Raw genomic sequence first — 22,496 nt, forward strand, 5'->3', positions numbered from 1 at the left:
GCCCTTTCTCCTTCGCCTTCTCCGTCTCGCAGGATACTCCCCTTGAACGGCACTCGACTCGAAGATGCGCACCACCAAGGTCTCTGCCCTCCTGGGTCTCGCGGCCGGCGCTGCCGCCTGCGCTCCCGACTTCAACAGCCCTCTCAGACGCACCCACCGCCAGCCGCTCACCCTCGTCAAGCGTGACGAACAGTGGCCACCCGTGCTGTCCGAACATGAGACCATCCTCGTCAACAGCTTTGACAACATTACCATCGATCAGTGGAGTCACTACTATGGTCGCCAGGATAAGCTGGCCGGCTACGGCAAGAAGGCCGCTGAGGTGCGTTGCTCTTTTTCTTTGCTTCTTGCTCTCTCTCCAAACCTTTGCTCATTGTTGCTCCCTTCTGTCGAATATTCTTCTGACATCTTACGCAGTGGACCCGTGACCAGTGGGCCGCCAACGGATTCGATGCCCACCTAAACGAATACAACGTCTTCCTCCGTTATCCTGTTTCCACCTCCCTGACCTTCACCGATGCCGAGGGCAACACCTCCGAGGTCAGCATCAAGGAGGACATTCTCGAGGAGGACGACGTGACCGGTTGGGACGCCGTCAGTCAACAGTCCTTCCTGGGCTATGCTGCCGGGGGTTTGGCCAGCGCCGAATACGTCTACGCCGGGTAAGCCTCTCCTTCTTTCCGTTTCACTCGACACAGGCAGCTCGACCATGGTTCCCACTACGCCGGAAGTCTCCGACGCCTTTGTGGCGACCAGGAAAGGTCGACTGGTCGAGCTAACATGAGTGGTCATAGTCGGGGCTCAATCGATGACTTTCAAGCTCTCGTCGACCTCGGCGTCTCTGTTGAGGGCAAAATTGCTCTGATTCGATATGGCGGGCTCTTCCGCGGCCTCAAGGTCAAGAACGCCCAAGACTTTGGTGCCATCGGTGCCGTCATCTTTCTCGACCCCGGAGACGACGGTGAAATCACCGTCGCCAATGGCTATGCCGCCTATCCTGGTAAGCGGACCACCCCGTAGCTGTCCCCGAGATTATCGCCCAGGCTAATCAATCACTTCCCCTCCTCCGCAACAGATGGACCTGCGAGAAACCCGACCGCTCAGCAGAAGGGGTCGACTCTCTTCTTGTCAACTCGTCCCGGAGACCCTACCACACCTGGTTATCCCTCTCATAAGGATGCTCCGCGTGCCGACATATCCGATGTCATCTCCCGCATTCCCGCCATTCCCATCTCTTATGGCGCAGCCGAGCCCCTCTTACAGGCCCTTGAAGGCCATGGCGTTTCTGGGGACCAAGTCAACCGCACCAACTGGGTGGGCGGACTGGACGCCGGCTACTACACCGGTCCGGCCCCTGCTGTCAAGCTCAATCTCGACACAGAAGTCGAGGATGCCTTCAAGGACGTGCACAACGTCATCGGCTGGATCAACGGCACCGAGTCGGACGATACCATCTTCATCGGCAACCACAGAGACACCTGGATGATCGGCGGCAACGGCGACCCCAACAGCGGATCCGCCGTCCTGGTCGAGTTCACCAAAGCAATCAACCACCTCCGCACCACCACCGGATGGCAACCCAAGAGGAACATCGCCCTAGGCTCGTGGGATGCCGAGGAATGGGGCCTGATCGGCTCCACCGAGTGGGTTGAAGAGCACGACGTCTGGCTGACCGAGAATCTCGTGGCCTACCTGAACCTGGACGTAGCCGTCAGTGGACCCCGGCCCAACCTGGGCGGCACCCCGGAGCTGCACAAGCTGGCGACCGAGACCATGAAGAAGGTCGTCCACCCCAGTTTTGGCGCCTTTAACCAATCCCTCTACTCCGCCTGGGAGGACGTCTCGGGCGGCCTTGTCGGCGTGCTCGGCTCGGGCTCCGACTATACCCCCTTCCTCCACCGGGGCGTGAGCTCGCTGGACATCGGCTCGAGCGGCGGCCCGACCGACCCCATCTGGCACTACCACTCCAACTACGACACTTACCACTGGATGGCCACCTGGGGCGACCCGGGCTTCCACCTCCACGCATCACAGGGCCAGTACCTCGCCCTCCTGGTCTACCACCTCGCCTCGGACGACATCCTCCCCATCGACGTGCAGAACTACGCCGTCGAGCTGCGTGCCTACTACGATGACCTGGCCGAGTACGCCGACGAGCAAGGGGCCGACCTTGATCTGTCCGAGCTGGACGCTGCCATTGAGCACTTCCGCAGGAGCGCCGACGAGGCCAAGGCTCTCGAGCTGCTCGCTGTCGGTCGGGACGATGAGGAGCTAAAGACGGTGGTGAATGGCAAGTACCGCGATTTCCAGCGCGGCTTCATCTCGCAGGGTGGTCTCCCCGGCCGCGAGTTTTACAGGCATGTCGTCACTGCCCCAGGGCTCGACACCGGATACGCCGCAGTCACGTTCCCCGGCATCACCGAGGGTGTGCAGTACGCCGAGCACGGGGACTTTAGCGTCGCCCAGGAGTGGGTTGGTCGCACGGCGAGGGCCATTGTCGTCGCCGCCGACATCCTCAAGACCTGAGCTGGAAAGGGCATGGGCTAGAGGACTCCTGGCCGAGATTTGAACCGAAGACAAAGTGTCAAGCGTTTTTCTCTTTCGCTCAAAACTGTCTTTCAATATCAGACACGACCTTCATCAGAACATCCGAGAACTGAAAATACACGTTGATTAAAGACTAAAACGGCCAAGGTATCTTATGAATTTCCAACCCAATGACCCAGCAGGTCATCAATGTCAAGTGACAAGAGACATCCATCGACTAGTTACACACAGCCCGGGTATTCTGTCTTTTCCCCGCTCCCCTCGACCCTCACTTCTTCTCCGTCATCTTCTCCATGTATTCTCCCTCCGGAGGCGTCACGTCGCCGCCCATGCTCCTTCCATGAGTGACCTCGACAGCCCGCTTGCGGCCCAGGCCGAGCAGGTCAGAGCACATGGCGCGCGTGGTCCGGATGATGGTGCTCCTCGACTCAATGATGGGGAGGAAGACGACCATGCCGCAGGAGACGAACAGCCACAGGATCCCCACGACGACCCAGCCGGTGAAGAAGCTCTTGCTAAACACGTAGCCCGTACCGTAGAGGGGCATGGGCCAGAGAATGAGGAACGCCAGCGTGAGGCCTACGCAGAGGTACCGAGCGATCTTGGCCGCTTTGTCGAGGTTGGCCTTCTCGTCCAAGGCAGAGACGGAGGGTTCCGCTTCCGTGGGGTCACAACTACCACCGGAAACGACTTCCAGGTCGACGTGGGCGGCGTCGGCGATCTCGTCGTCGTCGGCTTTGCGGATTTCGAGCATGGATTGCCAGTCGTACTTTTGCGGCTTGAAGGGCGGGAGGAAAGTGAGAATAGGAACAAAGACGAGGGGCGAAAGGAGGGCGACGACGTTCCCGACAAGCATGGGAGTGTTGGAGCCGGTGGTCGCAACGGAAAGTTCGCCGTAGGTGACACGCGTGGTGACTAGCCAGCCGATCAGGGAGCAGATCAGACCGAGGATAGGGGCGAAGGTGGCGGCAGCCCAGGACTGGCCGGCCCAGGTGAGGGTCAGGGTGGCGGGGATGACGGCGGAAGAGATAATAACGCCCATAAGGAGGTACAGGTAGCCCATAGAGATGCCAATATAGTACATGGCGGTGGAAAAGCCAGCCATGAAGAGGGCGAAGATGGTCATGCCGATGTAGTTGATGCGCATGAGCTGCTTACCGGTGGCGGCGGTGTTAATATAGGTCTTATAAATATCGTAGGTGCAGATGGACGAGATAGCGATAAGCTGGGACGAGTAGGTGCTCATGATGGCCATGAACTATGGAGTCCAGAAGTGTTAGCGGGTTGGTTTCTTGACTATACGGTAAGGAGAATAATAATCGTATAGAAAGGAAAGAAAAGGGAGAAAGAACGCACGGCGAGGAGAAGAGTGGCCACGGCACCGCCTTTGCCGAGCAGGGCGACGGCGGTGTTAGGGAGGACGAGACCGGCGGTGACATCGGCATCGGGCATACGGTCGGGCCAGGTGGGCCAGACGTCGTAGCGCTCGAGAGCAAGGCCGGCAAGGCCCATTGTGGTAGCGGTAAGCCAGGGGACAGCAAACCAGGAGATGCCGCTAGTGTCCAAGTCGGTCAGCTATAAACGAAGCAATGGCTTGGGATGTCGGAGGATCACGCGAAGTCAACTCACCCCATGATATAGCCGGGCAGGGCATCGACAGGCGAAGCCGAGATGGCCTTGTTATAATAGCTGTTATCGAGGAAGACGGTGCCAAAGTTGCCAACGATATTGATGACAAAGAACTCGGCGCCGCCCTGGGAACGCATCGTGAGGTAGCTGCCCTCGGCGTTGCCGGCCAGGGGACGCTCCTTGGAAATCTCGCTCAGGATATCGTAGACGGCACCGGGGGAGCCGAGGATGTTATTCGTGGCGTAGGCGGTAAAGGCGAAGATGAAGATGATGATCAGGATGACGAGGGCGTTGAAATAGTCGGTGATGAAGGTGGCCTTGATACCGCCGAAGAGGGTGTAGATGACGACGCCGAGGGGAAAGAGGAACACGGTGGCGGCGGTCGGAGCGCCGGTGAGATGCTCGACTACGGCGGCACCGCCGGTCAACAGCATTGTCGTCACCAGAATGTTAGTGAAGCAGCAGAAGACGATAAAGACGGCGTGGGTGACGGCGCCGTAGCGGGCTTTGACGACCTCCAGAAAGGTGTGTGCGTTGGGTGCCCTGCGCTTCAGCTCGATGGCGAGGGTGGCGAAGAGGATGATTTGCACGGTAGCACCGGCGGCGTACCAGAATGGACCGGAGACACCACTGAGATGTGTTTGTTAGTTTAGGGTTGTTTGATTTACAATATCGGAGTGTAGAAGAGAACCGGTGGGGAAAGAAAAGGGGCTTCAGGGAGGACTTACTATCGGTAGGCGACACCGGAGCTCTGCAGGAGGGTTGCAGCCCATGTCCACGTAGAGACGACAGACGAGGCGACAAGACCTGATTTCAGGCTGTGACCGGCGGTGGTGAACATTTCCGAAGTCTGCAGCTCATAGTTGTAGCGTTTGAGGCACCATGTGATGAGGATCATGAATATGGCGAAGAGGAAGCCAAGGCCTAGAATAAGGCCGTAGCTTAAGGGGTAAAGGAGTTAGTAGGGATTTACTTATTATAAGGAATAGGAATATCTTACCCCACGCCCAAGGGCAGGATAGGATCCGAAGCCATGGTTACCAGTAGTAGATCTACTCTCGAAGGTTGGATGCACTCCTTGTCGGACTTTTGGTTCAAGTAAGATCAAGGGGAAGTGGTGGGTGATATATAGGCCCTGTACGTGGCCGAGCAGCAAAATGTCAAGGGACAAGAGGGCAGGCTTCAGGGATGCCAGCCACGTTTTCGTTGTTTCACTCGAGAGAACTTGAACGAAAAGAAATTAGGGGGATCTCAAGAAATAAATAGACAGGCATTCCATGACTGCGACCAAGGAGCCAGTATCGACCATTATCCTAGATACGGTGATACATCGAAAAGAGCCGCATCGGTTCATGGCCGTGGGGAATGACCAATAGACCATGGCCCGGGATGAGCCGTACTGATAATGTGCTTCCTGGTTGCCCAGCAGGGAAATGGGAAACGAACAAGACCATGACGGTAAAGAACCGGAGTGACGGATAATGAGAACGAGGGTTGAAGACCGCGAGCCACAACGCGGACTCCAATGGTTCATCATTTCAATTACCAATGAGAGATGGGGATATGGCGAGGCAAGGGGTTGGCACTCGGCAGAGAGATAAGGCTGTTGTTGGATGTGAGTGTGACAAACAAGGTTATGTCGGGGAAGATCTAGAAGACTAGATTCCACTAGTGGGCGGGGGGGGCGCCGCACTCGAGGTCGGGTTAGGGTGCGGGTGCCGGGCCCTCGGGAGGTAGTACGTGGGGGAGGTGTGGAGGGGAGATTGAGAAGATAAGTCTCTCATCGCCTATCGCCTATACTAGACACTTGGACTAGCAGTCAAAACAGGTAATATAAGTGGCGCTGCATGGCGACTTGAGTATTAGTAGGAGTGCTAGTTATGGTTATGGTCCTTGAGGACTCTTCGTGATGGCAAGCTGTAGTCGGGACAGGGCCGGGCTTCGGAGAATTCCGAGTCCCACAATACAACGTAGTCTCTCATAGTGATTAGTGCTATCAAGACAAACCGAATACAGAGTATGGTATTATGAAACTGAGTCTCTGATTCTGATGTTTGGGAAGAGGATGGGTTATGGGCGGGTGGTTTGCTCTCGGAGGTTGAAGATTTGGATATTATCGGACAAAGCCGCGGAACTAACCCGAGATTTACCACGCGATAAGGTTAAAAAGGGAAGGGTTCTGATTGGTCGTATGTGAGAACCGGGAGATGTACCGTTACCTAAGCCAGGGGTCCTTATCAATCTCCAATCACAGCTCCTTTTTCGCGGAGCTACTGTACTGAAGTACCTTCACATGTCACGTCCCATCAAATGCCAAAACTTCGCCTTATCTCGGCAAACTAGGTACGGAGAAATGCTATCTGAACGGCCCAAGACTCGTCAAATTATAAAACGTAAGAAGTAACGTCGAGATGGAAGGGAATTTTCTTCGTATTCATCGTGATTGACATCTCAAAATGTGAGTTGTTTGAGTGCGGGAATCCAACTCGGCCGAGTCGATATTGCTGGGTTCCCTGCTCCGTCGACCACTTCAACAGCAATCAATACTTATTACAATACAGGCATGGCATGTTCGCCAGGAGGTCACTTATAGTGAACATGCGTGGTGTCAAAATGACATTTATCATAACAACTACCGGGTCGCATTGTTCAGGCTTCCGACCGCCGACCGCCGACCGCCGTCTCGGCCCCACTCGCCCAGGACCCACACAGTCACCGGGTGCCGAAGCCCGAAGTACATGGGTCACTTCTACTTCACCCCCGGCCACTTGCCATCACCATATTTTACACTGACAATACATGCCAGTTCCAACACGAGATCCCTCGAGAGAACCTGGAAGATTGGCGATATACCCACGTTCTCCCACGAGACACGTCTTTCACCTTAAAGAATCCAAAGTGCCATGGTCGAGCTGCATGTCCCAGAGTCGCTGACCCATACAACCGCAACACGTACAACGTATACCTGGAGCCCGTAAACGACAGGGATATGGAAACATCACAACTCCTCGGCCTTATGAGACGCTTGCTATATTTAAACATCTATGTACATATCATACTGACACGCCATGCCTGAACCATCAAACATCCCCACTACAACCTCGAGGACAAGCCCTTTGCATGGTGGTCAACAAACTCCACAAGCCGGCTATAATACTGCTTGGACGCGTCTAGGGTAGGGAAGCCATAGAATCCATGAGGTACGCCCTTGTATACGTGCAGCGTCGTGGGGACGTCATGGGCCTTCAGCGCCTCTGCGTATGCGATGCCCTCGTCGCGAAGGGGGTCCAGGCCCGCCACTTGAACCACTGCAAGCCCATCGTGTTAGTCTCCTATCAATAATGGGGAAAGGAAAACAGAACAGGAGCAATCTGTGGCAACGTACTTGCTGGTGGAAGAGCCGTCAGGTTCCTGGAGAGAAGAGGCGAATGGAGCACGTCCAGCTTGGGTTCCTTCCCTACGTAGCAGTCCCAGAAGAACTCCATCTGCGCGGCGTTGACCAGGTCGGCGTCCTTGTTCTGGATGTAGCTGAGTAGTTCGTACTTTTCCGCATTGGGCACCTTGTCGAAGAAGGCGGGATGGCATGTGACGGGGATGCTGAGGTGTTGAGCTACGATGCCGCTGATTCCGTCGTTTCTTGCGACGATGCTTACAGCAGCAGACTGGGGAAGACGTTAGTAACGTGATTTGGACTCTGGCTGAGAGTAGGGGAGTTGGCGAGTTCACACGTACAAGGTTCGCTCCGGCACTGCAGCCACCCACGATGATCCTGTCCGGATTAATTCCCAGTTGGCTGGCATTGGCCTTGCACTATCCAACATGTTAGTCCACGTATCCACAACGTCGCGTGTCTAGTTGGGAGCTCAGGGATGAGGGACCTACCCATAGAAGTCCGTCGAGGGAGTCGTGCAGAGCGTAGGGGAATGGGAACTCGGGCGCCCTGTGCAACAAGAATCTTCTGTCAGCAACCGTGGACTCACGGATCCAGAATCCAGAAACATCCTGTATCTCCCTGGCGGAGACACTCCAAGTGAGAGACCACTCACATTCTGTAATCGATGCTCACAACAACAACGTTCGTCAGACCGGCGATGTAGCGGTTCTCGGCCTCGTCCACCTCGTGCGACCCAACAGTCCACCCCCCGCCGTGAATCTTATACACGAGAGCCGCGTTCTTCTGCGCCTTGAAATTCTTGTAGATCTTGAGCTCCCGCTGGGCGCCGTCGCGCATGGGCACCTTGATCCGCTCCAGAGAGATATCCTTCCCCGGCTTGGGGCAGTCTTCGGGCACGGGAGGGTCTTCGTTGAGGAAAACCTTCTTGAACTCCTCCATGGGAATGTCCTTCTTCCAGGGCTCGAGCATCATGTTTGCCAGCGGCGGCCCGACCTTGGCGTATTCAGGGTCCATCTCGGAGTAGTGGCCATATTTGGGACCGGGCTTGAAATTGGGAGGGACGGAGATGTAGTCCAACTTTGACTTGAGGAAGCCCATGGTTTCGGTTCGTCTATCGATAAGGGATGTTTTGTCTGAATCTGGTGGTGTTTACTGTTGAGGTTATGAGCTGAAATTACTCGGCAACTTGTGCGGATTCTGAGAGTCGTCGGTATTATAAGTTGCGTGGTACGACCGGGGAGATATAGGCATTCAGGGGAAGCGATCTGAGGGCCCTGGAGTGGAGTTTACGATCTGTTTATAAGGCGACTCTCAGGGTCCACCGTCTTCTCCAGAAGGGAAACCTTTTCCGCGTCGCCGCACACCCGAATCCGACCCCGCAAGCTGGCACGCGAGTCATTAGACTACAAATTGCCCCAAATTATTGATCAGCAGCGGCTTTATCCGTTCCTCGCCGACCAACAGGAGATCTTCTCCGAAGGTATACTAAGTCCGGGACCCCGCTCCGGGATCGGGCCCCACTTACTATACGAGACCCCGTTCCGGTGACCCGGTATCGAATCCGGGGAGACCTATATACACGTTTCCGGTGAAGTATTTCCTATACACTATATACATATATACGACGCCTTCCTAGACTGACGGACCTTAGGGACATGCAACGTATTGATTCAAAGCGGGCAACTTTACCTGGGTTGCTTTAGAGCCCCCCCCCTGGTGGAGCCCAGCTGGTCCGAGGTGGTGCAGTCAGTCGTACGAGCCATATGTAATCAAAGACCTGTGCTTCCGCCCGTTCAAAGGAGGTGAGGAAGCTAGCCGGATCCGGCATCAGCGAGCACATGGCGACAGGGAGTGCCAAGATGCTAACGCAGCGACTGCAGCAAAGCTAGGAGGCCAACCCCTGGATAATGCACTTTGAATCCTGGGGAAGTTTGTCGTTTGACGCACCAGACGACAGGGCCGGGTAGGTGTGCAGACAACGGAGATAAGCGGGATTACCCAAAGTGCATACAAAATTCAACCGCAACCCCCAATGCCACATATCGTCCTGATTCTCAGACTTGTCAAGACTCCATGATTACTGTGAGAATGTTGTCGTCCCCGGTTCGGCCAGCATGGCGTTGCCCGGGTTTCTTTGGCCCCAGGGGCCAGAGCACCAGATCTATCTCACATAGATCACCGAGGAGAGCATGGTGGCATACGGAAACTTGGAAAGCCATGAGTACATGTAGGGTCGTCAAATACAATTCACAACGTACTAGTCCATAATTAGCATGTGAACACAAACACCACCAAGATTACTCAACAGCTGCCACCAGGTCGGACTTGGCCGGGCCATTCAGACACAGACCCGTCTCGGAGAACCTGCTCCCATGCACAGGACAATCGAAAGACCTCTCGGTCGGGTTCCAGCAGACCACACCCTTCATATGGGGACACAGGGCGCTCATCTTGTGAACCTGGCCATCTTCATCCTTGTAAACGGCAACGGGCTTGGAAAGGGTCGGGTTGAGCACCCCGCCGGTGCCGGGCACGAGGTCCTCAATATCCGTAATGTCCGACTGGGCCAGGCGCTTGTACTGCAAGTTGATCTGGACATCATGCGAGACTATGGACGGCAGCGACTTGGCGATGGGGCCGAGGCGATTGGGAGCGTACAGCTTGGCCCACGAGTTCTCCTTGCCCTCCATCTCGTCGGCGAGGATGCGTCCGGCGAGCACGCCGTGGGTAAGCCCGTTGCCCGAGTCGCCAGTAACAATGTAGATATTATCGCAGCCCTGGTTCTTTCCGATGAAAGCCATGTAGTCGAGCGGCTCGTAGATCTGGCCGCTCCACTTGTAGTCGACGGAGCCGGCGCGGGGGAACCTGTCACGGACCCAGCTCTCCAGCTCCCCGAAGCGGTTGTCGGGGCCCTCCTGGCCGACCTTGTGGTCGCAGCCGCCGATGACGAGGTAGTCGTCCTTGTCGTCGCAGGCGGTCAGGCGGACGTACTTGTACATCTCGGCCGTGTCGTAGATGAAGCAATCCTCCATCGAGCCCTTGGGGATCCGGATGGCGATGACGTAGGTGCGGTCGTACTCCATCTCGGCGATGACGCTGAGCTTCTGCAGCGGGACGCAGGTGGTCTCGGCGGCGTTTTGGCACTCGATGGTGCGCCCGTTGTGCGTCTTCACCGTGACCGTCTTACTGCCCATTCCGAGCATGCCCGAGCTCTTCTCCTCGACGGACACCATCCTGGTGTGGGTGAAGCATTTGAAGTTGGGCTGCTGACTGAGCCAGTTTAAGACGCCGGCCAGATACAGCGTGGGGTGGAAGGCGGCCTGGCCTGCGAAGACGGCGCCGCCGCGCTGGTCCGGCTTGCCGTCCCAGCCTTTGACGGCCAGGTCGGGGCGGAACTCGACGTCCATGCCGAGCTGCTTGGCCAGGGCGGCTTCCTCCTTTAGTTGCTGCATGTCCTTGTCGTGGTTGGCGTCGCCGCGTTGGTACTGTGAAATTTCGTAGCCCGGAACGTGGCGGTACTCGCATTCGATGCCGAGTTTCTTGGCGACGTCGCCGACGTGGTTCAGGGCCCAGGTGTGGCTCTCGGCGGCGGCCTGGGCACCGTAGCGACCGTGCTTCTTCTCGATGGCGAGGTAGCCGTCGTCCAGGGCGTTGGAGAGGTGGCCGGTGGTGCGGGCTGGACTCGCCCGAGATGGCGTCTCGGGCGTCGATCATGACGACCTCCTTGCCGCGCGTGACCAGCTCGTACGCAGTCGAGATGCCGGCGATTCCGGCGCCAATGATGCAAATGTCCGTCTTGATGTCGGTCTTGAGTTCCTGGAACTGCGGTCGGTCGGCATACTTGTGCTTATGCACCCACACGGCATCAGCGCCTCCCGTGGTCTGCATGTAATGGCGTGATCCCATTGTGTAAGTTCGTATTGGAAGGCGTATTGGCTGTTGTAATTTGAGAGAGCTGCAGGCTTTTCGAGTTGCGCGCGTACAGAGAACTAATAGCTGGTATCTCATCAAGACGAGCCTTGCAATGGCAAAGTGGAAGGAAAGTCGGGTAACCTGCAAGTCCTTCGATCGAGGTATATGGGGGCGTGGGATTTTTGAGCTATGAGGAAGTGGAAAGAAAGGAGGTATGTAAGAGCACCCATCAGTCCACAGTGATGACCAGTACAGGATGTGTCGATGACGATGATGTAGTGCAGGGATTTACTCCAACCGTGTTTTGTTTGTCTGGGTAGTTTCAGCCAATGCGTCAGAGATGTATTGTGACGGGGTTTGCATGTGCACCGCGCTATCGTTGATACGTCATGTACGAAGTAGAGATGCTGGGTGGATGGACGTGGGCTCAGGGCTGTCACCTGTGGTTGTCGACAATGCTAGACTACCGTAGGCTAGGTGCTAGTACGCAAACCTAAGTTATGCATAGTTTTCTCCATTTCCTCCCGTCTTTCAATAAGCTACATATCAAGGAAGAGACATAAGATCTCATATCATCATTGAGTCGTAGCCGAGGCCCTAGATAATATTGAAAGTATATCGCGTTGGTCTTCCCGCCCGACTCCTCGGGCGCATAACGCTTGTTCTTGCGCACGATTTCTGAATTAATACACGTACAAACACGCAACCAATAAACACAATTCAAAGCCTGGAAAAGCTGGGATAGCTCTGGCTTCACCCTTCGATGACTATTCTTAGCTCTGTGCTGCTCGGAACCTGTTCCGGCCAACCCCCCGGTCCGACCCCACATTTCCCCACACAATCCACACCGGAAGCACCGATTGGCTACCGGTCCATCTCCGACAACAATCGGAGACTCATAAATTGTACCTCCGAATATGGTACAAGAGCTCCCCATTCCTACAAACAGGAAGCGACGTCGAGTTTCTTTCACTCAACATATCTTTTTTCTGTCGGCAAACCTCTGATACTTTGACCCCGAGCGTTCGTTAATGTAATAAACCAGAGGTCACCCTGTTACCTGTTGCCCCTGCGACACCGACTCTCACCATATCCCGCTTCTGCCCACTGCGCGCCGATTCTTCTACTTTGCATCTCCTCCCCGAAACTTCTCCACAAGTCAAAATGAGGGTCATCGGCGCCTTTTCCCTCGCCGCCATTTTTTCGGGGGTTCTAGCCCTTCCACATGCCCAACCCGTCCCCTCCCGGGCCCTGAGAAACGAGATGGAAGAAACCGACCTGCTCCTCTTCGACACGTCCATCGACCGTTTTCGCCTCCACATGCGCCGCGAAGATCCTCCCGAGTTTGAGTGGTCCACGCCGGGCTGCGACCACATCGAGGACCACCCGTATATATTCAGGCACGCCTGTATGCGATGGCAGTGGGGTGTCCAGCAGTATACAGCTCAGGGGCGGTTGACGGAAGAGGCTAGGACGAGGCTAGACGATCAATACGAAAAGGAGTGGGTTTCCTTTGCTTTCCTTTCCTTTTATCTTTTCTTTTTCCCTTCCTGCATTGTCGCGTACTTTACTAGGCTAGGTGCTGACGAAAAGATACGATGCAGTGTTCGGCGCAAATGCTACATAATGATCCCCATGGAATCGTGTCGAGATGACATGGAAGCCTGGCCCGAGTATTTCCGGGCTGCAGAGATAGAATTTATCATGGGATGGAGTCGGAGGGAAGATTAGACACCTGTGCTCTGTTCTAACTGTCAGCGTTGGACTTGACCGAATGTCGGTGTATGAGGTTTGTGTGGACATAATATGCTGCCTTCTGCTATATAGAGTGATAGAGTGCCATAGAAAGCATTATAGACATGGCTGGTCTGTGAATTTCTTGGTGTACCGCGTGCCCTTGATCACCTATGGTTCGTGGTAACAATAGTAGCTCCTATTCGTATCTATTTGCTAGGCGTTCTCTTGCCTTTAAGCGAGGATAACGAGCTTCGAGCCCACGGGACCACGTACTGGAGGAGTGGAAAGTACCGTATAACCTTTGATTGCAGCGAGAGCAGAGTATGCAACACCATACCCGAATTGTCTTCCATCTTGGTGATGTCCCCCAAGGCTATACGCTGGAGTCGGGTAACCGCTGCATATGTTAAAGGCACGATGCTAACCATCTAATCGTGAAGCATAAGAGTCGCCGATTTCTCCGACTCGCTTCAACTACCAGTTGACGCCATATCGTCTAGGTGATATATATCATACCTTCTTCCACTTCAAGCCAACCTGAACGAACCTTGCCATGACGAAAACGACAGACGCCGAGAGAATGGCGAGCCCACAGAATAGCTTCAGCCCAAGATAGTCGCCTCCCCGGGAATCGACGATGGCGCTGGCAATCGGGCTGCCGGTCAAGGCGCCAAACGACTGCACGGCAAAGGCCGTGCCGTTACGGATGCCAATCTGTCTGATATCCGAAATCTGGGCGATGAGCGTCGGCGCCAGACCCGTGAAGCCGCCAGCACAGAATCCAAAGGCGACGGCAAAGACGATGATGGCCGCGTTGTTATTGCCTGGTATCCATAGCCCGAGGCAGAATACGGCGCCGATGAGGGTGATGCATATCATGATGTTGTAGCGACCAAATTTGTCGGCCATGATCCCCGGTATGATACGTCCAAGAATGCTGCATGTTTGTCAATACAAGGAAGATAAGAAAGAAAGAAACGCAAAAAAAAAAAAAAAAAAAGACCTACTTCACGCCATGCATAATGGGCAATACGTAGATGACCAGGTCGGGGCTCATCCCTTGCGCCTCCGCTTGCAAAATGACAAAATTGTACGGCAGAAACATGCCCCAATAGATCAGGAACATGGCCGCGACGGTGGCAGCCATGGCGGGCTCGCGGAGGCCCATGGCGTACTCTTTCCACACAAACGGTCTCGGCCGCGGCGGCAAGCGAGAGCGGATGGTAAGGCAGGAGATGGAGAGCATGAAGAGGAAGAGAAGGCCGACGACACGCATAGCCCAGGGGAAACCGATGCGCTCAATCAGCTTCGGGATCATGATGGGGAGGACGATGCCGCCCACCGACGAGCCCGACATCATGACCCCAAAGGCCGTGGCACGGCGGCGGTCGAACCACGAAATGACGGACGACATGCTCACGGTGGCGGCGGCGCCGGCACCTACACCGGCCACGATGCTCTGCGCGAGGAAGAACTGGTAGTATTCCGTGGCGAGGGAGGTCATCATCATGCCGAAGACGTAGGTGATGGTGCCGCCGATGAGGATCCACCTTGGACCGTATTTGTCGTAAGCGAATCCGAACTGAATTCGCGTTAATGTCTTGATGAATTTGTTTGGATTCTCCGACGTCCGTTCAGACTTACCACGACGGGGGTAAAATTGAGTGTCCACAGCATGACGCCTGTGACCCAAGACACGGCGGATGCCGGGTACTGGCTGAGAGCCTCGGTGACGTAGTACTTTTGAAAGACGCCTATGCTGTGTCCGACGCCAAAGGTGCAGAAGATGGCGCACCAGGCCCCGAAGACGACGGTCCATGCTTGGATTCCTCCGTCGGGGAAAATATCGGGGTCATCGAGCGGGGCGGGGGCGACGGGGGGTTGTTCGGCATCCGAGCCGTCGGTCGTTGAACTTGCCGCCGCCACATCCAGGTGCCGCTTCTTCTCATCATCGCTGCACGCGGCGTCTGTGGTGGTCCGGGGCGTTTCCGGGGTTGAGTTGGGCCCCCCTTTCTGACATGGCTCGACGTCAAGGCCTGGGGCGCGGTTCCTTGGAGTGGTGAGAAACTGTGGCATTGTGCGCGGACTTTGTGACGGCGGATTGGGTGGATTACTGTGACGCTAGGTAGAGGAATGGCTCATGGTGGAAGGAACTTCGAGGCGGTCAGCAATGGCGGTGCCCGAGTGTGGACGAAGGCTGAAGCTGGGGCTCAGAATATTGCTTGGCCTCAGGCTGTAGGCAGGGTTGATCGAGGCAGCGTCAGGGTACGAAATGTCGGTTCAATCTGTTACCTTGAAAAGGGCATGCTTCAGTCACTTCGGTCGAGCACTCGGGCCGTTTCTTTTTGCTTTTCCTGATTTTCTTTTTCTGATTTTTTTTTTTTCTGATTTTCTCCTGATGAGATGACAGGGGTCGACCCGCTATCGGCACGGGACGTCCTCGGGCTGCGGGATTCGGGATTCTTTTCAAAAGTCCTTCATAAGCCAAGCTCTAGCACACGGGACGCATCCACCAATCGTTAATCCTGGCCAGTCATTAATCAGGGGTCGACCCTGTCCGGAGTCGGCATAGGACCTCCCGAGGACGTTCAAATCACGTAATGTCTCGGTGTGTATTCACCCAGTCCCCGGTCGCAACTTTCTGACGCCGTAGATACTTGACATGTATTATTGGAAACCAAGACCACGGGCTTGGTTCCAAGCCGCCGGGGATGCCCTGCCAGGACTAAGGGCCTTTCCGATCGTGGATGTCGTGGACGAAGGCGGACGAGTCGATTGCGGCGCCAGGCGGCCAGCATAGCGGATTCCTCTAGGAGAACAGGGTACCCATGACATTGGCATTGACAAAATCGTACGTTGTACTTGGTATGAATCGACATGAGGCTTGTGTAGTGTTGCAGTGTGTAGGATGGTCGGGGTTGGAGACCGAGATATAGATTCAGACTCGGGTGCAGTACGCGGGTGCTGCTCGACGTTTTCGTTACATCTCAGCGATCTCATCGCCATCTAATGTTTCAATGTTAGCAAGCCAATACAATATAAAGCCGAGGGCAAGAACTACTTCGTATTCCGTAGTCTACATGTACTCTGTTTTGGTTCCATTTTGGACTCGGAAGCTGAGTGATCAATCCTAGCCTCAGATGACCAGACACTGCATTGAGGTGCATGTCAGGAGCATAACACCCACGAAGTACGAATAGCATTCATGAACTTGCCACGATGTTTATCACCTGGATCTTTGTACGTACGTATGGAAATATTCGGTCCTCCGACGAGACTTCATGAGTTAGCTGTCAGAATCAACGTTTGGCATATATGCGTGTGTACATGTATATTACACAATTAGCCGTGGCTGCAAAAAGTGTAAAATGGCGTTTCTCGTGGCAAGCACCGAAGGCATTCGTATTGATTGACTGGGATCGATGATCCTGTGTGGCCCTTGGAGGCTGTTGTGCGATGATGGCCGCTCGCGCATCTCCCAGAGTCCTCTAGTCCTATCCCACTTTCCTCCGGTCCTAATCCATTCCACTACGGACTGGAATGATCAACACCTGAAGTTTCGAAGTTCGTGAGAGTCGTTCTGCTGTTGTTGGTCCATGGGAGGGAAAGGAAACTTGTGGCTCACCAAGACACAACTTGAAATATAATCTAAAGCTTATTCGGTGTCCCATGGCTTAACATTTACTGCGGCTGGGCGTTATGGCTGCTCTATTTCCATGGATCGCCTTTGAACCCAGCCAGCCACAGTACGCTCCTGGCGCGATTACACGCTCACGAGACCCGGCACGGCGCATACTTAAATTCTTTCCAGACTAAGGGCACACGAATATCCTCCTACCAACTTTTCCCGAAATTTTCATCTACACCCGGCTTCCGAGACCCGTTTTGTCTCGTCTGTGACCACACGACCGACGATCGTCACAAGCTGCCCTACGCTCATCAACTCACACAAGACACGGCAGAAACGAGAGACTATCAAAATGGGGGTTTCCAGCAGAACGCTCCTTCTTTTTGGACTCCTCTTTGGCTCCTTTGCCCAGGCCAGGAACACTTCTTCTTCTATTCTGGAAAGCTGCAATTATGACACCTTCATCCTTTCAGCCCCTGGCAACGAGCCCCCAGATGAGTTTTATCCCTCGCGTCCCATTTTGCATGGCAAATGTGAACAAGAGATCAGCGGCGAGTCCATCTGCAGCCGCCTTCCTCTGTCCTGGTGCATCGCGAACGCCAAGGGCGATATGGTCTCCCGTGACTAGTAGGCCCCATAATACCCCGTGCTTTTTCTTTTCCCCGTTCCTGGTCTATGGCATGGCTGCTAAGACGAAGCAATAGTGGAAATTTCGCGAGGAGCTGCGCGAAGTGCTTCCTCGTCCGGCATGCTGACAAGAAGTCTCTGAATCTTGATTGTCTTTGCAACCCGGGCAAACACCTGCTCTGGATCCGCAGTGCGATTGATCTTGGTACGTGCTGCGTTGTTTTGTTTTCACAGTGGTATGGTATCCATGCATTTGCTAATACGGCTGGCGAACACAGGCGGCGTTATCAAAAATCAAGATGGCTACCTCTCATGCCATCACTATCAGGGCTGGCTTGTACCGTGTTAGGCTCAGTTTGAACCTTGGTCTTCGAGCTTTGGGCACATCTGGATGGCCAAGCCAGGACCACTTACATGCAACGCTCCATGAAGCCGAATAATGTTTGTTTATAAGTTGGATCAACTTGGATAGTCTGTTCCACACACTTTGTATTTACCATTGGCCCGATTTGAATCGAGTTTAGGATACAGTGGTGGTAGTAAATTAGTAGTAGCATTGCTTTACGTCGGGATATATGGAATCAATGGGACCAAATGATAGTCCTTTGCAATACGATGCAGTGCCATGTTGTTCGACGCTTTTTAATCGCAGCATCTCGGAGCTGTAAAGATTACAGGAAAGGAGAGACCAGAGACGAACGCCCGCCAGCTTTAAAATCTTGCTATATTAGCAGTCGACCGAGTACATGCTCTACCTGATTCGGCGCTCTCGTCCAGTGTAGCACATATCTTACAAGACATGTTGCATGCGAGCCAAGTAGAAATCGCACCCATCATCGCACTTACATACTACCGCATTAACTTATGCATATCGTGTACAACGTATAAGTTACCTTTTCACTTTTCTTGTTTTCTTTGTCCTTGATATAACTGACAATCCCAGTTGTCAAAGTCGTTTACTGCGATCGAGATTCCATGCGAGGAAGATGCGAGCAAGGTGGGCACTGGCCATATGAGGTAGAAACAGGCATGGTTTCAGCATCGCAAGTCCTCCGTGGCGCAATTGGCTAGCGCGTTCGACTGTTAATCGAGAGGTTGGTGGTTCGAGCCCACCCGGGGGAGCATTTCCTTTTTGGTTAATTTGAACCATATTACCCCAGCCTTTTTCCCCGTCCACTCTCCCCCCACCCGCTGTTTTTTACTTCTCTTTTTTCTTCTTCTTTTCTTTTTTTCTTTCCCCATCAGGGTTTTATATACGTTGTACGCATCATCAACTCGAAGGGCATGCGCGACGATACTTAATAAATCATCCGGAGACTTGCTTCGTAGCCCTTCGCACTGTTCACACCTCAATCGATAACGTAAATTGAATAACCAGTCGGCTATGCTATTCGGTGCTTTTCGTACTTCGTACTCGTACCTACGCAGTAGCTAGGTGAACTTGTACCCGCCTCACCGCGTGGAGCATGGCGTTACTCCGTACGAAGTACGCGCAAGGTACATCGGTGTAGATACTCCGTATATGTACCAGTCTGTCGCCGATACGAGTCAGCGGTGAAGAATTTTTGTCTCCCGGCTGATGTTTCGGTCTGATTCAATAGTGGAAACCAGTAGGAGGGAAGTTCTGCAAGCGCATATAGGACCATCGGCATTCATGGCAATGCGTTAGTTACATGTGCTGGGAGACCTTTATATAGAGATTGCTTCACGATATAGGTTCCAGAGTCTGACATTCCGCGCCTTTTCCGTTCGCAGATTCGTATACGTAAGGTAGCTAGATACATCGTAGGGCCTAGCAAATGGTACCATGACATGGCTGCAGCTTACTCGCACATGTGATTAGGTAATCTTACTGTTCAGCATGTGACCAATCAGACGAGATCCAATTACTCAGTTCCTCGTGGAGATGGCCTGTGCTTGGTCTAAAATTGGCAGTACCCCGCTCTTAATTGCAGATTCCCACTCCTAGCGGGCCGGCAACTGCAGTCCCCGAGGACTTGGTCAAGACCAACAGCAAAGACTGGCAACCGCATAGCCACGGAGCGCTGCTACCCGCTTCGGAGCATGGCGATGGCGACTTCTATACACCCTACCTCCTGTTAGTGTCGGTGGGCGGGGTTGGGTCGAGCGGTCTAAGCCAGGAGTCTCCTCCACCTCCCTACTTATGCGTCTTTCCCTTTTTCCCTGCCCACCTTCTCTTCTTTCCCACCCTCATAACTCGTTTTCCTCCGGAGACCTTGCTTCTCTGTTGCTCAAACCACAACCGTATCAACATTTCGAGGCGTGGAGCGCCACTCGAGAGACATCATGGCAGAGAACAAGTGCCCGATTCACGACGTCGCCGGAGGCGGCACCAAGCTGAACCAGTGGTGGCCCAACGCCCTCAGGCTGAACATCCTGCGCCAACACACCCCGGTGTCTAACCCTCTGGGTGCCGACTTTGACTATGCCGCCGCTTTCAACAACCTTGACTACGAGGCCCTCAAGAAGGATATTGTCGCCGTCATGACCGACTCGAAGGACTGGTGGCCAGCCGACTTTGGCCACTACGGCGGTCTCTTCATCCGTATGGCTTGGCACAGCGCTGGCACCTACCGTGTCTTTGATGGCCGTGGTGGTGCAGGGCAAGTCAGTAACCTCCTTTCCTCTCTCGTCTCTCGTCTCTCCTCTCTCCTCCCTCCCTTCAACATACTGACAGACGCCCCCACCTCCTACAGGGTCAACAACGATTCGCCCCCCTCAACAGCTGGCCGGATAACGTTAGTCTCGACAAGGCTCGTCGTCTGCTATGGCCCGTCAAGCAGAAATACGGAAGCAAGATCTCCTGGGCCGACCTTATGGTCCTCACCGGCAACGTCGCCCTCGAAGACATGGGCTTCAAGCCCCTTGGCTTCGCTGGCGGCCGCGCTGACACCTGGGAGGCCGACGAGTCGGTCTACTGGGGCTCCGAGACCACCTGGCTCGGGAACGAGAAGCGTTATGACAACTCCAAGGACCCCCACAGCCGAGACCTCGCGAACCCCCTGGCTGCCGCCCACATGGGTCTCATCTACGTCAACCCGGAGGGCCCCGACGGCAACCCGGATCCCATCGCCGCCGCCAGGGACATCCGCACCACTTTTGCCCGCATGGCCATGAATGACGAGGAGACGGTCGCCCTCATCGCCGGTGGCCACGCTTTCGGCAAGACGCACGGCGCTGGGCCCGCCGACAACGTTGGTGCCGAGCCCGAAGCCGCCCCCATCCACCAGCAGGGTCTGGGCTGGGCGAACAAGTTCGGCTCCGGCAAGGGTCCCGACACCATCACCAGCGGTATCGAGGTGACCTGGACCAAGACGCCGACCAAGTGGAGCCACAACTTCCTCGAGTACCTGTTCAAGCACGACTGGGAGCTCAGCAAGAGCCCCGCCGGCGCTCACCAGTGGGTGGCCAAGAACGCCGAGCCCATCATCCCCGACGCCCACGACCCGAACAAGAAGCACCTGCCCAAGATGCTGACCACCGATCTCTCCCTCCGCTACGACCCGGAGTACGAGAAGATTTCCCGCCGCTTCCTCGAGAACCCGGACCAGTTCGCCGACGCCTTCGCCCGCGCCTGGTTCAAGCTGACCCACCGTGACATGGGTCCCCGAGCTCGCTACCTCGGCCCCGAGATCCCCTCCGAGGTGTTCGTCTGGCAGGATCCCGTCCCCGACGTCGACCATCCGCTCGTCGATGCAAGCGACATCGCCGCCCTGAAGAAAGAGGTCCTCGGCCTCGGCATCGACCCCTCCAGGCTCGTGGCCACGGCCTGGGCGTCGGCCTCCACCTTCCGCGGCAGCGACAAGCGCGGCGGCGCCAACGGAGCACGCATCCGCCTGGCGCCACAGAAGGACTGGGAGGCCAACAACCCGCCCCAGCTGGCCAAGGTGCTCAGCGCCCTCGAGGGTCTGCAGCAGCGTTTCAACGCGCAGGCCTCGGGCGGCAAGAAGATCTCCCTCGCCGACCTCATCGTCCTCGGCGGCGTCGCGGCCGTCGAAAAAGCCGCCCGCGACGCTGGCCACGAAGTCACCGTCCCCTTCACGCCGGGCCGCACCGACGCCTCGCAGGAACAGACCGACGTCGAGTCGGTCGGCTACCTCGAGCCGACGGCCGACGGGTTCCGCAACTACGGCAAGTCGACGGACCGGGTCAAGACGGAGCAGTGGCTCGTCGACAGGGCGCACCTGCTGAACCTCTCGGCACCCGAGCTCACGGTCCTGGTGGGCGGCCTGCGCGCCCTCGGCGCCAACTACGACGGGTCGTCGCACGGCGTCTTCACGTCCCGGCCGGGCACGCTGACCAACGACTTTTTCGTCAACTTGCTCGACCAAGAGACCGAGTGGGCGCCCGCTAGCGAGGGAGACGTGGACCACTTTGTCGGCACGGATCGCAAGAGCGGGGCGAAGAAGTGGACGGCCACGCGCGTCGACCTCATCTTTGGGTCGCATGCCGAGCTCCGCGCCCTTGCTGAGGCGTATGGTAGCGCCGACAGCGCGGCCAAGTTTGTCCAGCACTTTGTTGCCGCGTGGGACAAGGTGATGAACCTGGACCGCTTCGACCTGCAGAAGACTGCTGCGCCGAGGCCTACCAGCCGCCTTTGAAGTCGTGGCCTGGCCCAAGGCGGGGGAGAGGTTGATTGTCGGTGGGTAGACATACCCGAGTAATGTCCTTGTTGTTTCGTCTTGATGATTGTTTACGACCTTGCTCTTAATGATTGCATGATGACTCTCAATCAGCGAATGTATATAATGTATGTACATTCAGATACTATATAGGCACCAAGCCAAGCTTTATTTCTGATCAATGAAGTAGTGTTAAGCGTGGGTATACTATAGGAAGAGAATCCTGCAGGACACTCTTCGAGTACAGGACACTCTTCGAGTAGCCATTTCGGAAACTATGAGAGGTGACGACCCCCTGAAATATACGCGACGAGCCGTGGGACTTGAAAGGTTTATCGACGGACTACTACTTTATGCTCAATTCATGCCTAGTACCATT

General features: G+C 55.3%; 8 protein-coding genes and 1 non-coding gene across 9 annotated transcripts; 5 read left to right on the forward strand and 4 right to left on the reverse strand.

Moving 5' to 3' along the window:
- Positions 1-64: 64 nt before the first annotated feature.
- On the forward strand, positions 65-2,526 carry ACRALDRAFT_2027137 (uncharacterized protein; the record flags this gene model as incomplete). Its single annotated transcript, XM_071020442.1, has 4 exons — positions 65-322; positions 418-662; positions 795-1,000; positions 1,076-2,526. The coding sequence occupies 4 exons, from the start codon at positions 65-67 to the stop codon at positions 2,524-2,526; spliced, it is 2,160 nt and encodes a 719-aa protein (XP_070874395.1).
- A 289-nt stretch (positions 2,527-2,815) lies between these two features.
- On the reverse strand, positions 2,816-5,211 carry ACRALDRAFT_1071330 (uncharacterized protein; the record flags this gene model as incomplete). The annotated part of the gene is made up of 5 exons (XM_071017854.1): positions 2,816-3,805; positions 3,904-4,102; positions 4,177-4,806; positions 4,905-5,117; positions 5,177-5,211. 5 exons carry the CDS (start codon positions 5,209-5,211, stop codon positions 2,816-2,818), a joined length of 2,067 nt encoding a protein of 688 aa, XP_070874396.1.
- An 851-nt stretch (positions 5,212-6,062) lies between these two features.
- Positions 6,063-7,196, forward strand: ACRALDRAFT_211382 (uncharacterized protein; the record flags this gene model as incomplete). Its single annotated transcript, XM_071023646.1, has 7 exons — positions 6,063-6,082; positions 6,239-6,273; positions 6,375-6,385; positions 6,431-6,554; positions 6,649-7,033; positions 7,067-7,128; positions 7,162-7,196. 7 exons carry the CDS (start codon positions 6,063-6,065, stop codon positions 7,194-7,196), a joined length of 672 nt encoding a protein of 223 aa, XP_070874397.1.
- A 73-nt stretch (positions 7,197-7,269) lies between these two features.
- On the reverse strand, positions 7,270-8,668 carry ACRALDRAFT_1076961 (uncharacterized protein; the record flags this gene model as incomplete). Its single annotated transcript, XM_071018565.1, has 5 exons — positions 7,270-7,484; positions 7,562-7,838; positions 7,909-7,986; positions 8,059-8,116; positions 8,223-8,668. The coding sequence occupies 5 exons, from the start codon at positions 8,666-8,668 to the stop codon at positions 7,270-7,272; spliced, it is 1,074 nt and encodes a 357-aa protein (XP_070874398.1).
- A 1,199-nt stretch (positions 8,669-9,867) lies between these two features.
- ACRALDRAFT_1071328 (uncharacterized protein) lies at positions 9,868-11,476 on the reverse strand (the record flags this gene model as incomplete). The annotated part of the gene is given in 2 exon segments (XM_071017853.1): positions 9,868-11,268; positions 11,288-11,476. The coding sequence occupies 2 exon segments, from the start codon at positions 11,474-11,476 to the stop codon at positions 9,868-9,870; spliced, it is 1,590 nt and encodes a 529-aa protein (XP_070874399.1).
- A 769-nt stretch (positions 11,477-12,245) lies between these two features.
- ACRALDRAFT_211380 (uncharacterized protein) lies at positions 12,246-13,287 on the forward strand (the record flags this gene model as incomplete). The annotated part of the gene is made up of 4 exons (XM_071023645.1): positions 12,246-12,444; positions 12,528-12,984; positions 13,087-13,196; positions 13,241-13,287. The coding sequence occupies 4 exons, from the start codon at positions 12,246-12,248 to the stop codon at positions 13,285-13,287; spliced, it is 813 nt and encodes a 270-aa protein (XP_070874400.1).
- Positions 13,288-13,729: 442 nt separating this feature from the next.
- ACRALDRAFT_1033798 (uncharacterized protein) lies at positions 13,730-15,295 on the reverse strand (the record flags this gene model as incomplete). Its single annotated transcript, XM_071014958.1, has 3 exons — positions 13,730-14,156; positions 14,227-14,801; positions 14,870-15,295. The coding sequence occupies 3 exons, from the start codon at positions 15,293-15,295 to the stop codon at positions 13,730-13,732; spliced, it is 1,428 nt and encodes a 475-aa protein (XP_070874401.1).
- A 3,227-nt stretch (positions 15,296-18,522) lies between these two features.
- ACRALDRAFT_t137 lies at positions 18,523-18,596 on the forward strand. The gene has a single exon. It is a non-coding gene; the product is annotated as a tRNA-Asn (tRNA).
- Positions 18,597-19,781: 1,185 nt separating this feature from the next.
- ACRALDRAFT_2104763 (uncharacterized protein) lies at positions 19,782-22,096 on the forward strand (the record flags this gene model as incomplete). The annotated part of the gene is made up of 2 exons (XM_071023205.1): positions 19,782-20,102; positions 20,192-22,096. 2 exons carry the CDS (start codon positions 19,782-19,784, stop codon positions 22,094-22,096), a joined length of 2,226 nt encoding a protein of 741 aa, XP_070874402.1.
- Between the last annotated feature and the right edge of the window lie 400 nt (positions 22,097-22,496).

This window comes from Sodiomyces alcalophilus (assembly GCF_042370955.1).
Source record: "Sodiomyces alcalophilus JCM 7366 unplaced genomic scaffold ACRALscaffold_4, whole genome shotgun sequence".
Lineage (NCBI taxonomy): Eukaryota > Fungi > Ascomycota > Sordariomycetes > Glomerellales > Plectosphaerellaceae > Sodiomyces > Sodiomyces alcalophilus.